Raw genomic sequence first — 18,507 nt, 5'->3', positions numbered from 1 at the left:
GAGCACAGCTGCCATATTTATTAAAGCTATTCAGCTTTGTCATCAGGCTGATTAGTATCATCTATTGTGGCAGTAATTCACGGGAGAATCAGGAATAGGGACACCAAAAAAAAAAAAAAAACCTATCCTGCACTTGTTCAATTAGGTCAAGAGTTATTAGGTTGAAGAATGACAATGTTATGATGACTACGAAATTATGAAAATGAACCTGGTAAATCTGATATCATAAGGTCTCATGATAGTCATTGCTTAATATATCACTTTGTATGAGTGGATGAGCATGAGCTTGATTGAATACGCCGATAACCTTAATTTCAACTTGATAGCCTTAGTGAGTAGAGTAGCTGTTTGAGCAAAGAAAGCTGAAGGACACTAATATCTATTGCAATGACTCGCTAAGAATACACACATTACAGTGTATGTTGAAGTCTCTCCCAAGATAAATGTAAAATATATACTGATCTACATGTATATTTAAACTCCAAATCCATGAAACTATAAATCCATTAGTGTATATGGTTACACATAATGTCTAATTCAGTAAAAACAGGAGGCCAGCAGCATTGTGTGGCAGCAGATGCAGCCATATACTAGGTCAATCCTACTATTAGGTTGGTGGACTACACGCTGTTCGTGCAACACTTACAGAAACGAGCAATGGCCATTGGGGAAATTCCACCTTAATCTTGTGACATTTGGCTGAACAATGGCGAAACTATGATCACTCAGCTCTATTAGTCAGGCAGTCATGGACACACAGCTAGCCCTGCCGTGGCAGTTCCAGCCAAAAATAAATAAAATGAGTGAGCTGTGTGTTGTTGCTACTGAAGCCCGAGTGCACACTGGAGAAGTGCAGGGAAGTGCCCGGTCATTGTAGAGACAGAGAGCCAGCTGAGTGTGCTCAAAACACTTAACATCCAGTTTTAGATTAGAGAGTAATCAAAGAGTCTGCCAGCAGTTCGATGCCGCATGGATGAGGTTGTGTCTCCACACTATCAAAGTGGGCTGGGTGGAGGCTGTACTCCAAAGGCTGAAATCTATAACCTTACAACTGATAAGTCAGCGTGAAAAGCAGCTCCATATGAATCCCAATGAGCACCATTTCTCTGAAGGGACAGCAGATATTTTCTCTACTAACTGAGATTAGAAAACATTTATGAGATAAAAAAAATGGATAAAGAATTCATGCAGTGCACGTGAAGGAACTTGATTCACTGTACAGTACATGTGAAGGTATACTGTAGCTGATTTCTTCTTGTAACTGCAAGGTGGAAGCTCAAGAAAAGGGAAATCATGTGTAATTAACAGAGCTTTAAATGCACTGTTATGACAGCAACATGATAAAACAAAATGTTGGCCCTTCTTTCTTGTATCCAAATATGATTCATTATTTAAAGCATAAACTTAGAACTCAAGCAATAATGTGTAGGAGGGAGAGAGGCAACACAAACAATAAACAGTACAAACGTTTTGAACTGTCAATCTAAAGTAGCCCTGGGGAGGAAAACAAAACTGGGTAGAAGATTTCAGATGAAACTATGGAGTGAAAACAACCGACGCCTCTCTAAAAGTTCCTGTGGGATTTTACTTTCTCAAGCAGACCTCCAGTTTGAACTCTAAATACCTTCTAGGTCTACTGTGACAGCTAGGGCTCAAATGTGCAAATGCAGATTAACCTGCAAGGTCTCTGTTAAACGTTATTAGTGTGGACCTGTGGACCAGCATAATAACGATAAGATTCAGACAACTCAATTGTCGAGTTCAGTCACTGCAGATCATCCTCGGATGTGTCACACATTCAGATACCAACAACACCTTGTTATGCACAGAAAACAAGGTGTCTCACTACGTACAATAAACAAGACTGAGAATACAAATTAAGATTACTGCTGTTCAGTGACAAATTTGTTTTCAAGGGACAGATTCTCTTATTCAGTCTCTGCCTAAAGGCTTAAAACATATTAATTTGCAGAGGAATTAAGTTTATCATTCTAAATAAATGTTGAGATATTAATTGTTTCTTTTTGATTAAAATTAAGGCACATATAGTGTATATAAAAGTAGCCATGTTTAATATAAAATTATACATTTCAAAGGTTGAAAGTTATGTTGATATTCAAGAAGTGAAAAATACCTTCAAAGGCTTCTTTTGATTCTACTTTACTTCCCTTCCAGAAAAAAAGCTGGATCCTGTGATGACACACTATCAACATGTTCACTTTCCCTGTTTGTTAGATGGCCTCTTATATCTGGCCTGAAAACACATAATGGATATAATGCCACTAGCATAAACGTCATGCAAAATGGTTTTTGTGCTTTTAAAGTACTGAGACAGCGAAGCAACCATGTTGGACAATTCCAGCAGACAGTCATTCACATAGCTCATTCACTGCATCTTATAAGGTGAAAGCTATAAAGATGCTATTTGAACTATTGGATATCTTCTGACAAGATGCAGCATTATCCAACTGTTTTATGAATCTTGTAAAAAAAAAAAAAAAACAGTCTATAGCAAATGCTCACAGGTCGTATCTACGCACAAGAATACAGAGCCACAGTATAATGAACACAAGCAGTTTAAATGGCACAAAACAACTGCAGGTGGTAGAAGGACAAGCGTATTTGCTGTGGACAGCCACAACACTGATGGACATACCGAACATTCACTGACAGAAAAAACTACTTAAAGAGCTATGGCTCCAGTTAGTCAGTGGCTATACTAAATCATACTGTTAAAGAATGTCAATCAAAACAAACAATACAACAAATGAATAATGTAACAACAAAAATCAATTAAAGCAGGCACTAAAAGAAATGAAAAGGTTAGTGATTAGGAATTTAAAAAGATGGACAAATTACTTTTTAAAATGCTTTCTAGTGAGTTCATCCAGGTGGATGGTGGAAGGGAGCCAAAGGCAGCTCTTTTGAGCTCAGTATGAATTCGAAGGACATAGAGGGTAAAGCAATCATTAGTCCTGTGTGCTGTTACAGTACAATGCCTTAAGTTTCTATTCCATTTCAGCCTTTCTACCTGTCCGTAGTTCCCTTTGTGATGATGAGAATCCTATCCTAATGTATCAATTGGTCACTTTTTGGGCACACTTTATACTTTAAATTTAAATGGTGATAATGGAACAGTCATGGACAACATGGCAACACATCGTCCAGCAGTCTCGTCATAAATATGTGTGTCTTGTTATACTTGACATTCTATTTTCATTTTATCATGAATCTATGAACAGATGAGTTAACTTGTCTAACATGAGGGCAAGTAGACAATTTCCTTGTCAGATTGATAGAACAGACAGTTTTTTTTTTAGTCTTTCCGCTATGGTAGGTGGGTAATTACTGTCATTGATTAATAATCCTGGGCCAGCCCATAATAATCAGTCCCACATGTGCTTGGACCTCTTAAAGGAAAAGCTCATTTGCCACTGGGATTCACAGCCTAAACTGCTTAGTGGGATGTAATGGAGAGCAATTTTCTTGTCTTGAGAAAAAAAAAAGGCTGAGATGGGGTGGGTCATTTTCCATTGCCTCAGCACATCAAATCTCCTAACAAGGACAACTCTGATTTCAGATCAACTCCCCTTTTCCCTGCGGGCAGTAAGTAGTTTTCCAGGACGCAAGGAAGCGTTTTATTGCTTACCGGTTATTTTGAGTATTAGGTTTAAACTGCAATTTCTCAGTTTCTTACAAAAACAACAACACCTACCAGAGCAATCCTTTGTTGAATGGCATATGATGGTTGATATTTTCAAATAACACTTAAGACCCCAAAAACCCCTGGATGACCAAAAGAAATGGCTAAGTTTGTGGTGTGATGGATGGCTTTTTTTCCCTGCACAACGTTGGCATATTTTTTTTTTTTTCCGCACAATGTTGGCTAAGTCATTGGATGACTGCTGGAGGTACGGTATGAAGCCCAACCTATATTTCAAAATTTTAATTAAAAGCAAAAATGATTTACAGCTTGCCCTGCATTATTTTGGGTTGAGACTTACTTACTTCCAATTATAAGCAATGGAATGAATTCCGGCGAGGGGGGTCCCCAAAGTAGAGTGTGTTCCTCTGAGAGATTTGTGTTTATAAAAAATGTGAGAAGCTGCCTAATTTTCAGGCAAAACTGGAAAGAGAATGCCCACATGGAAATATTGGGCTTTGCCAAGATGTAAACAGTAAATGGTCCATCTGGCTGTGTTCTTCTCAGACTTGGAAGAGTGGATGAGCCACCATCTGCAAATATGCGTCAGCAGGGGCAATTTTGAATGCAATGAGAATACGCACACACGAGTGGCCCACAATCATGACATTTTGTGATACATTTAAAAAAAATAAGAATAATCTTTGTGGTTGGAATTGTAAAAGTGTAATCAGTAGTTGACATGACCACGTTTTATTCCATTTTATGCACAAGACCTAGTTGGTCCAGTTGTTCTTTGCCTACATGAGCTACTTCCCGACATTCAGGATTTGGTGTGCTGTTTTACAATGTGAAAGTCTTCGTGTTTAACATCTGACAATCCATAGAAATCAATCTGTGAAAGCAGTAATAACATCACCAAATGTTTTATTTTCCAAACACCCACTATGACCATAATAATATTTGAGCTGTCTAACTCTTTTGACAGACAAAACAATGAGATGTGAAAAGCAACTCTGAATGTAGCTACGAGTTTAGACAGTGATTTTCTCAAAGCGCATTCAATTCCTGTTTATGAGCAGAAAAGCTGCTATGTAGCGTTTTAATTGCTTGTTATGAATATAACACTGCTTTGCATAGCTTCAGTACTCACCTTTGTCAGTAATCATGATAATCCATCTACTCTGAATAATGATATGACGCTGTTTGTTTATTTGATTATACAAATAGCAAAATTAATTTTATGTCAGTTTTAATCATTTTCTGCATTTGGCTTCACCCACAGCAAAAGGCTCTTAGCATAACATTAACTTTCAATAAAACACTGCCATTTCACTACAAGCCTTTAGCCCTTCTAGTTACACCTACAGTACATGAAACATCCCTGGATGTAGGAAAATTCAAAATATGAAACTGTGTTGTCTTGTTTGTTTACTCTGTTCAGTGGTAGGTGGACAGACTATTATTTAAGATTTCATAAATCGAGTAGATTGCTGTTTGCAGTCACGGCAGCTTTATAATGTGTGCGTAGGTGGAACAAATAAGTCAGAGATGGAAATTAATGAAAAAAGAACAAATCCAAACAGTGGATAGACTTTGGGAACGTGTGAGATCTCTTGTCAGAGCTGAGTACTAACAGAAAAGTCAAGCGGCTGTCAGTTTCCAAGAGCAGACAAGAGAGACAATACTGATGATGACAGTGATCAGAGTTGGAAGATAAGAAGATGATACCGGCTGGGAGTAAAGATAGCTCTAATATGAAATAACATCACGTTCAAAAAAAGAACTGACTGTTCCCGGTGAAGAACCTCACAATCTATAACAAGTTATCAGCACAGAGAAGGTGTTTTGCCCAGAGATAATTACAATAACAGCACCCAGTGGCAGTGTGATTGCTCCCAGGTGACATTGCAGGTTATTAAATTGTCATGGTGCACCCTGTTTTGGCGGTGCAGACACTTGAACTGGCTGCCCACAAGACTGACTCACAGTTTATCTGCTCCATTTGTTTGACATCTTTACGACATACCGTATTAACACAACCTAATTTCATCTGGGCCTCAATGTCTTCTCTTGGCTGTCTCATGGAAATCCTTCAGGGTTAGGTTAGGACTGCTGGGACGTTTGTCTCGACCGAATTACACCAAGTGACATTTCTTCCATCCCATCATGTTTTCCATTTCAAGTTTGCAAGGGAAGGAGCTTGTGTCAAACTTTAAAAGTGACACATGTGTTCCTGACATTTACCACAAGAAATTAGCTCAGAAATCTGTATGACAAAAAGTGTTCAATTCTGAGAGGTGACACACATACATACAGGCACTACAGACTTGATTTACAAAGCATGACAGACAGAAAACAAAGACAGCAGTGCTGTTCCTCTTCTGATCATTTTTGGCGTGACAGTAAGAAATATGTGATCTGCTAATGGAATAAATCAGGGATGAAAAATCAATCAAATTAGGCAACTAATAGCTCTCTTAATGTCTTTGTTTGTGTGCAGATGACACTCCCATTCAGCTATACGGCAAGCACCAATTATATTAATTATCCTCCCAATAACAACTCCCCATTTATTACAAATTAGTTTCTCAGAACCAATAAATTATGATTAAAATGTTTTTATTTTGGACATTAAAAACACCTAACTCTGCTGGATTGGACACCAATGACTTCAGTCATTATGCTCAGGTGTGCAAGAGAATGTGTGAACATGTGTGCATAGACCTGTGAGCTTATTTGCAATTTAATCATGTTTATCCAAACTTCATAGAAAAAATATTACCTGAATTTATAATATGGTGCAAGTGCACACATTAATTAAAATCATCTTTATAAACAAATAATTTTTCCATTAGCAGTGATTTTCTGCATCAATGCAATGCTAGTGCAGTCCTCGGGCTGGTTCAGGATCTTAGGTGTGAATGAATGAGGCGTTTTCATAAAAACAATATAGATTAATGCTGGATTATACAGTGTCTCACTGCTTCAATGTTTACCCCTAAATCTTAATGTTCGCGAGCCGGTCAGCCCACCATGGCAGCGCTTTTGATTAGAGAATATTCCTGCAAGGCACTGGTGCACACATCATAGAGCAAACAATAAACATATTAATTACTGATACTCACATCTTGCAGGGAGATCATAGCCGCAGGTGATCTTGGCTTTGCCGGTGTCACAGCCATTTAGTGAGTGGCACTCATCATACAGACAGGACCCTGCCGCTTTGTGTATGCAGCCATCGACTGAAACACAAACACATGTACAAAGAGAGGTCAGAGCTATGTGAAGAGAATACAAAAGCAGGCACATGACATATTGGATACCAGTTGGACTAATTAGTGCTTTATCATGTCAAAATAGACAACCATTGACAGGAGCAGGACCAAGAACAAGCTGAAAATTATTTTCACGAGCAGCTTCTGGTTATTGAATCCCTTCGTTCTCAAATTATCTCCCCAACACTGTGTTTCCTCTCTGTAGGGAGATTGGGACTGCCATAGTGTGCTGCGCCTGTTGCTGGTAAATATTGACAAGCTCAGGAATGAAATTAGCTGGGCTAGGATCTAATGCCGCCTCCACACACAATGAAAATGAGACTGTTCTTCCTGTAATCCCTCTCCACTGTCAACAGCAATATACAGAGAGATCATTAACTGTATTGGCTGCCCGCTGGTGAGAATCTTATATCTGTCCTGTTCTCTGCGGTGAGCCTGTTATGATGTGGATCTGTGTTCCGATTCTGTCGCACTCCCTATTGATGTGTGTGTCCTGGTTCTATGGAGACCCCAAGCCCCCGCCCCCCTAAGGTTTTAATTTTACCGGGTTAAGGCCGCGATACACTTGATTGATGGCAAGTCTTACACAAGAAGGCAGAGAGATAGAAATCCACATTATCCGTCTCTGAAAGCCTGACATCTCTCCAAGAGCATGTTATCAATCACACTGAAACATCATAAAATCCTCCTCAAGTTGTCCTGTAAAAATCCTCACAAGCCATTAGAGGATAACAGAGCCAGCAGGAGGAACAGTAGCAGTTGGACAAACAGACATGTCTTTTCCTTAGTTTCTCTTTGTAATGGCTCAGCCAATGGAGAGAGTGAGCCCCGGACTAGATTTATCTGTCAAAGATAAAGTGGTTGAGAGTTAAGATAGCCTGCAGGATAACCAATGTTTGCATACTTTGAACTGATGAAAGAAAGGAGCAGAAAAACAGATTAAAATAAAATAATCTAAATGTATTTTTCCTGATAAAAGACAAAATGAGACTCTAATCGCTGTCTTCATCTGTAATGTAATAATTATTCACATATGGAGCCAAGAAACACAAAACTGTGTGAAAAAAGGCTGCAGATTGCTTTTACACTATCTTCAAAAATGTAGTTTGCTTCACATCATCAGCACAGACAAAAGGTCTTTTCATGAGGGATGGTCCTTTTCTGAGCTCCTTTCAATTTCCCAGGGATGCGTCAACGACAACAGCTGGGCGGAAGATTTTCTAGCTCTATCAATCATCTTTAATGGACTGAGGGACAGGCAGTTGACAGAGACGAATCCTGATGGCTTTTCGAAAAAGTAACATGAGTCTGACAGTGATGTGGATATGAGGAGGGATCGCTCTGGTGACAATGAAAGCTACTTAACACAACACAGCGGATGTAGTGCTGGCTGTGGGCTTGGAATTTTTATAATATCCACTGTGCAAACAAGATTGTCCATGATCATCAGCCACAGTAATTTGCATCATAATTGCTTCTTAACATCTCGCAAACATGAATTGCTTAATGCACAGGCTCAACTGAAAGCTCGGGGACTGTAAGCTTGCAGCTCATTTATGTACGCATAAACATACTCCTCCCATACAACGAAGCCTTTTTCCATTGTGTTTTATTACACGACTGAATTACGGCCTAAGTAATGTGTTCACCTGTTATTGCATGTGTCCCACAGCACTATAGGGCAGTCAGGGTTTTCAAACACCTCCATTCCTACAAACGGGTACAGATAGATTTCTCCCAGTGACTCAGGTTTGACCCTACATGTGAAGGAAATTTAAATTAAATTTTTCCCCTCTTTGTATCCGTATTTGCATGCACTTTGCATAATAAATGCACACTGTATTTTTGTTTTAATATAATCTATGTGAACGCATTTGGAGTTTAGCTTTTTTGTGCTTTTGAATATCGTCTAAATGCAGTTTCCCTTCCCAGTGTGATATGGAACATTGAAAAAGAGTCCCAAGGCACTCACAGAAGGTTCACACGAGGGCTAGAATAAAGCCATAACATGTACCCGGAGTGTGAGTTTTAGCCCTTTGTAACATTGTGAAAAGTGATTTTGTAGACGCTTGCTCCTGTGAGTATATTGTACACCTTGTATTTTCTGACTTCATGACACTTTCACCAGTAAACAGGAGCAAAACCAGAAAGTAATATGAAAATCTCAGACACTGAGGGTTGCGTATCCTGTGGCTGCTACACTGCACATTAAAATTTGGCCATTTTAAAGTACTAATTACTTTGTGATCCTCAGTCATTTTATTGGCTGATAGACGACTCATCTTCTTGTTAAACACGCCAACTAAAATCAGTCTTTCAACAAAGTTGGCATGGTGGGTTTTTAGGTGCACTAATGTGAAAATAATATATAGAAGAGTGGGATGCAATATACTGGTAAAGCAGTAAAATATATTTTCAAAGAAGAGAAAAAAGGATGATATCTTTGAGGACCGATCAATTGAGCTAATAGTTTGAGTGCACTTTGAAAAATACCTTGTTACAACTTGAGATCAGCAGCACAAGACAGTTCAAGAGCAGAAAAGTATCCTCAGCCCTTCCAGTGAGGAGGGGAAAGTAAACTATGATCTTTTCATGGCCATATAAAGCCAGCCAGGTTAGGAAAATTTAATAATACCCTCCTCCAGCTGCAGTGTTCCCGAAGGAGTCCATCTTCCCCAGACATTTTCTCTCATCATTACCAAGCATGGCTGATCTCTTACCTATGAGCACCTTAGGAACCTAGTGAGCAAAATCATACTGGGTTCTGTGTTTCATCTCAGTAGCCGAAGTCTGAGATTGTAGATAATAGTTCAGTTTCCATTTCTCCACTTCTCCTGTTCATGGTTGCATAACCCACTGTGACTGTGAAGCTCTTTTTCTGATGCTGCTCTGTGTGTCATTGTGCATCTAGTGTCAGCGAGTCCCTACAAGCCTGGAAATTTGTTCACAGTGCCCGTAAACAGGGAGGAAGATGCTGAACTGATCTGGCTGATTGCCAGAGTCTGGGATGCTGCTGCTGCTGCTACAGATTTAATTTACCTGCTTTTCTTAGACTGCTTCACAGAAAGGGTGGTGTGCGACAAATGCATTGTGGGCAGTAGTGTGTATTTCTGTTTGTTTGAGAAAAAAGATATAGAGAGGGGCAGGGAAGCACAGAGACAGAGAAAAGTCTACTTTGTCATTTCAAATTCAATTGCAGAGTATGAGGCAATCAAGACTTGATTGTGAATATATTCATGTCTATTATTTAAGCAACTAAAAGCAGCGTTCCCATAAGTGGAGATATGACCCAATTTGGCCATCAATTAATTTTCGGATATCAGAATTATTCCCTGCAGGTTTCCACATTATAGATGTTGGCAACATTACTAAGAGAGAGATTCTCATGAACTAAAGCCTCTTTTACACAGCAGGGACGTTGAACTGTTATTCCGCCTCGCCTTTCCCTATAAAAGGTATGAACAGGATTTTTTTGGTTTTTTTTGTTCTCCTATTAAACTGCCAGAAGAGGCAGTCACAGAGCCAGATCAATGTCTGTGTGGAAGGAAGAGCTGGAATGGGGGAAAGACACATATGCAGATTCACACACTGAAGCCTTTTTAAACCGAGATCCCGCTATAATACCATGAGAAAAGACATTAAATGCCAGCTTTGCTTGTTTACACTGAACCTAACACAGCCTGTATCATTTTTGATCATAGGTTCTTAGGTTATTATATTATATTATTTAATTTTGATCATCTTTCAAACAGACATTGTTGAAACTGTTGAAAGTTTGTAGCCACACAGCAAGAAAATTACATGTGTATTATGAAGTTTTGTTATTATCCATAACCCATGTGTTTAAATTTCAGCACCTTCTTGCATGTGTCCCTTCTCGATATTCAAATGCAAATTTGAAACTGAAAGGTGATCAAATCGACCTTTCTTTTATCCCTCAGTCATGGGACAAACAGAGACCCTATGAACATGTGCATGGCATTCTGATGCACATCGGTAGCGCCCAGTGCTATATTTCAGCGTCTTTATGGAGGACATTTCATTTAACAGGCTTAATATTCAGGCAGCAACGTCTGCTTACGTCCACCCCACTACTGGGCTTCCTCAGCCCCCGTTGAAAAATATAAAAGTTAATACCTCATCTATCTCTCCTTACACCCTGCCACTGCTTTCGGCTGGCCCTATGTGGGACAAAACATTTATTCATCTTCTCCGAGTGCCTTGCTCAGAGAAAGCTTCCCCGAGCAGCCACTCCAGCAAGTCTGCACAGCTAATGAAGATAACTTTGAGCACTGGCTGGACGGTGTCCCTCTGTACTCATAATGGGAACAAGGGGAGAGAGAGAGAAAGAGAAAGACAGAGAGAGACATATTGAGAGAGACAAAGAATACAAGTGTGTGTGTACGTGAGTGTGTGTCAGTCTGGAGCAGTTTGAATTAGTTACTCAGCTGTAACCTTGGCTCCTGCCATTGTTGAAGACACCTCTGCCTCGTCCTCTCAAGGCTCCGTTCCCACATGTATTAAGGGACTCAGCAAAGCTCTGCTTACTCTCCCTGGGCTTCTCCCAGGCAGCCCGCAAACCAAGGGCTTTCAATCGCTCCCTCAGACACAATGAATACCTGCTCTGCTCTCATTACAATACCCTGCTTTTCAGAAATAGTGTCAGCTGCAATTTTCTCTCCTAATTATTTTCCGCTCCTCTGAGGGTTAGGTTCAGGACTGGAGCCAGAGGAGGCAGCACAGGGTGGGCAGGAAGGGGAGGGGAGGGTTGAGCTGGATTCTACCTGGCTGGATACTGAGAAGTCTGCATATCAGTCCATAATCTAACAGAGGGGAATAGGTAGTTATCTATATGACGGTAGGCCTACACTCTGACCTACAGTATGCACCTATGTGGGCACTGCTGCTGAACCACTGCCTTCTCATACAGCTCTTCTTGTGGGCAGGTCAGGCAGCAGGAGCCAAAGGTTTTACAGTCTCCTACAGAGAGTTGTGGTGTCCGCACAGAAGCAAACGTATCCCTCAAACTATTAAGCCATATACTCCCGATCACCTATTTTTTGTAGTATCCATGGCAACAACATATTTCCTCTCTCCTCACAGCGCTTTCAGGGCTGTACACTGATCAAAGCCCCTCCGCAATTCCACCTCTGTGATTTACGACAGCATTTTCTACTCAACTAATTTCAGTGAAGGAGATAATGACATGGATTAGTTGCTAATCAAGTGCCAATCAGAGATCTGGCTGAACTAAATGTCAGGTGGAATATGTTCAAACTATTGTGGTTACTCCCTTGTGATAGCGGATTATGTGTCCTAATCACAGTAATTTTGAATGCAACAGGAGCCAGAGCTCACTCTCTACTGTAACCAAGTTCCTAGGAAATGGATAATAATCTCCATTTTACCTGTAATACCCAGGTAAACAGGGGATTTGGACTAATAGAATGCGAGACAGATAGTCACAGATGTTACTCTCCAAAGTGACATAAAATACCTCAGGCTTACATGACTCACAATTCCCCTGACACAAGTATGTAAGCAGGAACCAGACTAAATGACATAGCAATCACAGGTTCCACACTGGCACAGTGGAAACCCTGCTGTTATTATTATTACGCTTCAGCCCAAGTTGACAAATATGTCAGCTACGACTGTAAGTGTTTTCTCCGAAATGGCTTAAGAAACCCAGTAGGTCAGAGTTACAGATTTAACCATGAGAACATACGGTGAGACATATCAACAGAGCAGTTTGCGCCTAATTTAGCGCTCAGAAATTGTTAGTGGTGAAAGAGAAACCGCCGCTGAGTTGCCCTTAAGCAAGGCAGTAAATCTTCAGCTGCTTAATGAGGCAGCATAGTTACCCACTGTAAGGGAGTGTACTTGCACACCTCTCAGCTGTGAATGTGTCTATCTTTACGAGCAACAAGACACAGCTGAAGAAAGAAAAGTGAGCTTGAAGCTGATTGAGAGGAAAAAACCCATAATGACTTTAGAAGAAGAAAAAAAAACCCTCTCAAAGGTGAATTTAATTAGGCTGCATTTCTTCACGAGTTTTAAAAAACAAACTTAAAAGAGGATTATCATGAATCACAGTTCATGGCAAATCATGGCTTTGATTCCATGTTTCCTACATCACATTGTAGATATTAGACTGGCTTATTGCAGTTGCTTTAAAACAGAGCTCCTGACAGAACTCACGGCCCCTTCTCACCTCCTGCTGACATTAATTCTCCAACTGTGTGTTAGTCAGAATTTATTTTAGTCTACCATAACACAGTTACTTTGAAATTAAATTAAAAGATAGATGTATTAATGTTACCATGGTACCGAGTTACTAACCCTCTCTAAACTGCACTTCATGCCATATGCAGATCTTTTGATCATGTTTAAGCCTTCAAGCATTCAGCTCACTGTGCCCAGATTTTGTGTGTATGTGTACTCATGACTGTATTCATGCAACTTATCTGCACAACAGTTGTCTAACTTCGGCCCCTGATCTTCAAAGCCATAACACACAGTCGTCATGCTGTTGTTCCCAGGCCCATAAAGGAGTCCCAGGTTAGGTTACAACAGCTCATGTGACGCTGCCGTATAGGAAACCTGCAGGCTGACAGCTGCGGACAACTCGGTGCCAAACTCCAGCCGTGCTGAAGTCTCTGGAACAATTGTGATGACCCTGGACGTCACATTAAAGACGTTGTTTTAACGGCTCCGTCTTGTTGTTGGAGGACTCTCTGTCTGAGGTAGTGGAGTAATTCTGTCCAATAGACAACGTTAAATACACTGTCTGCATTCTTTAAGTGACATGGCTTCTGTTTATTCTTCTGGGCTACTCCAGGCAGGTTAGCTTCACTTTATTTGGATAGATCAATTCTGACTTTACAGTGATGAAATGTCCAATAAAAGCTTTTTCTGTAACTACTAAATGACATCATATGAATTCTGAATGAGCCTAGACATTTACTATGTATACAGGCAATTATGAGCTTTACTGTGGATTCTGATGATGTTAGTGAAAAATTGTATTGTGCTGGTAGGACATAGAATATCAACAAAGGATTATTGAAATTAAGTGTGACAAGCTTCCCAGTTTGGTTTCCAGGACTCCTTCGTAGTTGGCAGCCTCAGCTAAAAAGATTTGTATTTCCTCACAGCTCATGGAAACTGTTTGGACATGACTGCATGATGTTCTTTGCCTTAAACAAGACTGTACTCGTATCACACGGAAATATGACTTGACAATATCTGTGGACACACAAGTGACCAGCAAAAGGCCACCAGCACATCATCAAACTACCAGTGCTAGCAACATCTTTCGAGATATCAGGCGTGTCATTTGGAAACACAGTTGGCATCGTCCCCACATCACAGATTGTGACCCCAGCTGCTTACAGAATGGTATCCTGCCTGATGGAAATCCACCATTTCTGTGTTCCTCTATCTAGGTCTCAGAACCTTCTTTCATTTCTGGCTCTGAGGTGCACTAATAATCACAGATAAACACAAACCTCCTGTTACAGCTTCCTCTCCCTTCTTCAATATCACACTCATTTTTCACCTTTGACTCCTCATCCAGTCTCTCATTACAAACAGGCACTCTGTCAATGCGGCTATTATCGGCTCGTCTCCTAGGTTAGATTACCTTTGGCACCCAGCTTTACTATTACTGCCAGGGGAAAGAGATGGAGTGAAGGGGAGTCTCAGTAGACAGAGTATGGTATGAGAGACTAAGATCTTTTTTCTTTAGAATAACCAATATGAAGTTCAATGTGCCTATGTGTCTGTGTTGGAGTGTGCCTAGCCTACATTACAGTTCCTCTAAAAGTAACATCAGACCACAACTGAAATAGAAAAAAAAGCCCTAAATTCTGTGTTTCATGTCATAATTGTCTTGAAGTTAAATTGTTTATAAAATTAAATGCATTTTTTCCATTGGCTCTTCTGGGTTCATGGGAGAAATCAAAGCATTTCTGAACAACTTGAAACATTATTAACAAGAACAACATGACATGCGGTTAATTCCTCCCTGTGAGGGATTCTGACATCAAAGAGCACTCATGGCGGGGGTTTACCAGAGCAGTACATCGCTGGTACAGGTAGTCAACATGTAACCCCCTACCACCAAGAAGTGTCTTCTATTAATAAGGTTGGCACCTATCTCAGTGGGTGAGGGGTAAATCAGCTGCCAGTGAACATGAAGTGTGCATTTTTTTTTCTCATTTCAAAGTCTAATCCTGCTGCTGACCACTAAGGGCTCCCCTTGGACTAGATCAAGAGTCAGAACCACATGTGAATTATTGATTAGACGCATCATGTTTTTACTTCACATTAATGAAGATGTACCACTTCCATCACTACTGCTACATGAATCTTTCTTGTTATTGTGTGTTTTCAGCATTATATTAATATCATCGTTTTCTTCCTTAAAACACAGCGAACGCTCTGGAATCAATAGAACACACACACATTTCCTGTTATAGCCCTATGTTTATTAGTGTTAGGCTGTGTGTGTTATGCTGTGTGTGGTGCCTGTGTCTCTCTGTCTCCCTATGCAATCAGTGTGTGTGTGGAAGAGTGTGTGTGTGCAGGTGTGTGCTGCAGGACCACATGGCCGAGGAGGAGTGCTGCTGATTGGTGGATGGGGACTATTAAAGCTGCCTGGTTCCGGCCTTCGCTCTCTCTCCCTCCCTCATCCCCAACCAAGGCCTGATGTGTGTGTGTCTCTGCAACCTTTTGTTAACCCTTATATTAACGTAGTAGCCAGTAGGAATGAGAAGCCCTTTGTTTTAAACCCTTTTTCTCCTGTTTTTGCACCTTAGTTAGGTTAGATCCCTGTATTTTGGTTTTCTTTGTTTTGAGTAGGTCAGTTTAGAGAACTGAGTTTTGTTTGTTGTTTTGGGCCTATTTCTCATGTCCGAGCAAATAAAGGCTACTGTCTAGAGTGAAACCCTGTTTTTGGCCATTTTCTTGGGGATGGGAGGAGCGAGGGGGCTCAACAGGTCATGTTGCATCCAGTTCCCCTAGGCTGGGACGTAACATTTCCACACAGACATAATTAAATGTCGCCTCCTGAAAATTCAGCTAATAAGGGACACACTAATGTTGAGAAAACACAACTCCCAGAGTGGATCCTGGCCAATTTCATCATAAATTACTTCCCTGCACAAAGTTCAACTTTGAGTCACCCAAGAGAGCCTGCTGCAGGACGGTAAAGAATGACTTTCCTAAGAACAGCCTGGCTAGAGGTGAGAGTTGGAACAGAGGCACTTTGTTCAATGCATGCGTTGCTCTGAGTAGCAACAACTGTGGACAGCAGTAGACAAATGCATGTAATTATTGAGCAATCTGAATAGCAAGCTTTAAGGCTGCAGAGGAGAGAAAGCGAGTCTGGCTATTTCTTTAGACTGGATCTTCAGGCCAAACTCTCTGGCAGGTTCGTAATTGCGGAAATGAAGAAAGATGGAACCATTCAATGAAAGACCACTGCTTTGGATTAAAATGCATGAACAGCTGTTACCATTATGCATGGTTGGCTTTGCTGGTGCAAGGTACTTCTTAAGCAAAGCTCGTACAATACGTTAGCATTTACAAAGCACCACATGAAGCATGTCAATAATCATAGATTTGTATTGTTGCATTTTTTGATCATTAACCTTTTTTATCTGTGAACACAGAAGCTGTGTGAATTGTAATTCTGTTCAAGCACAGTAAATAAAGGACTATGGCAAAGTGACTGGACAATGGCTATGGTTATTTCTACAGCCATTAAACCAGGAGTGATAAACATTTGGACAACAGTAAAAACCAAATAGGATCTTTATGACAAAGCCATTTGCTCTTGATTGTTGGCACTGAAGGTATAGAATAGACTACATGAATAATCTATATGCATAGACTAGTTACTCTCATCAGTCTTGTCTGCTTGTTCCCTCACCATAAACTATGTACAACATCCAATGTCTAGCAAGGTTTGATGCATCACATGAACCATCCAAACATTATCTAAATCTATGATTTATCCCATAATATGTTTTTGTTTAATCACCTGAACAAACAATTAGGTTTACTGGAGTTACTGACAGATTGTCAAACTGTTGAAATGTCTGTGGTGGTGATCAGTGCAAGGTAAGTCACTGGTAGCTGCAGCCACTGTGGATGGCATTTTTCAAAGCAATGAAAAATGTATTTCAGGTATTTGACTCGTTTGCTTTATTTATTCATAATTTCTTAATACACTGCTCAAAAAATAAAGGGAACACTTAAACAACACATCTTAGATTTCAATTAATGAAATATTGCAGTTTAAAATCGTTATTCAATATATAGTAGAGTGTGTTGAGAAAAAAATAACATAAAAATGATCAATGTAAATCAAAATTATCATCCCAGGTTGATTTCACACAGGTGTGATATACTTGGAGTTACAATGTGTTGTTTAAAGCAGATATCAGTGGAATGTTTTTGTTAATATAAGTCCTAAATAGTCCTATTTTCCGTCAGCAATCACTTACATGAAGTATTTCAGCCTAAACACGAGTCTCTCCGTCACTCTGCTCTGCTGTAACCCGAGGAGAAAATTTTCCTTGTGGGATACAAGTGTTATCCAATGAGGAGAGAGAACGGCATGAAGGGCTGTGTGTGCAGCCAAGGGATGCGCGTGAATGTGGTGACGTAGCACGAGGACCAATTGATGCCTGACAAGGGCGGGGGCTGCTAACTCATGGTGCGTTCAAAGAAACTCGTACTTTGTGTTTTTCCTTCCTGTGAAGTCATACCAGTTCGATCTGGTACGAGTTCACGGGTCGGAAGTTACGAGTGGCCGTTATAGGGAACTTTCACAGACAACAGGATGGTAAAAACACGAGCTACGGGTTACCTGGAACGCTACCAAGTCGTAGTTGTGACTTGAAGCTGTAACTTACGGTTTCAAAAGCCTGCCTTGAACGCAGCATTAGCCGAAACGGCCGTGAAGCTGATATCTGCTTTAAGTGTTCCCTTTATTTTTTTGAGCAGTGTAAGTTTTGCTACATAGTTTTCTAAAGCTCTACATCAGGATGATGGGTCAGTTGGCTGCTTCACTAATAGTTAAATTAAAGGAATATCTAACTCTATAGAGTTTATTGTAGAAGAGCTAATAACAGAACTTTCGAAGGAGGCGGGTGTGATTTGGTATCTTGATCCAGCATAGTTAAATAACTCAGTAATATCAGTTGAAGATTTAAGACAGGTACAGAGACATAATACATAATCTGATATGAAAAATACGCTTATTCAACACCATTATGCAGCTGACAATATCTGTGTATATAACCTCATTTAAATCAATCTGGCACAACAAAACAAGATATTCATGAAGCAGTGGACTGATGTGTTGATTCAACACTTGTTCAGATCTATTTAGTTGTTTTGTGGGGCCCAGTCTTTAAATACATTTTATCTAGTGGGGAGAGAAAAGTACAAGTTAAATTATGTGAGCCTATCATTGTAAACATCACTGTGATGCCTTCTGAAAAAGGAAGAAGCCTGAAAGAATTAGGGTTAAGCCTCAGAATCAATACAATCATCGGTAAGTGTTTTCTTTTC

General features: G+C 40.1%; 1 protein-coding gene across 2 annotated transcripts in view; it reads right to left on the bottom strand.

Annotated features, from left to right (window-relative positions):
• The window catches only part of macrod2 (mono-ADP ribosylhydrolase 2), a 410,263-nt gene that overhangs the window by 225,922 nt on the left and 165,834 nt on the right, over positions 1 to 18,507 (bottom strand). For both annotated transcript variants that reach the window (XM_083987841.1, XM_083987842.1), the window contains exon 5: positions 6,772 to 6,888. In XM_083987841.1, coding sequence (XP_083843967.1) covers positions 6,772 to 6,888 — 117 coding nt within the window. The remainder of the gene's footprint in view (positions 1 to 6,771; positions 6,889 to 18,507) is intronic.

The sequence above is a fragment of the Trachurus trachurus genome (assembly GCF_905171665.1).
Source record: "Trachurus trachurus genome assembly, chromosome: 15".
Taxonomy (NCBI): domain Eukaryota; kingdom Metazoa; phylum Chordata; class Actinopteri; order Carangiformes; family Carangidae; genus Trachurus; species Trachurus trachurus.
The sequence above is the reverse complement of the archived record's forward strand: the minus strand, read 5'-3'. Positions and strand labels throughout refer to the sequence as shown.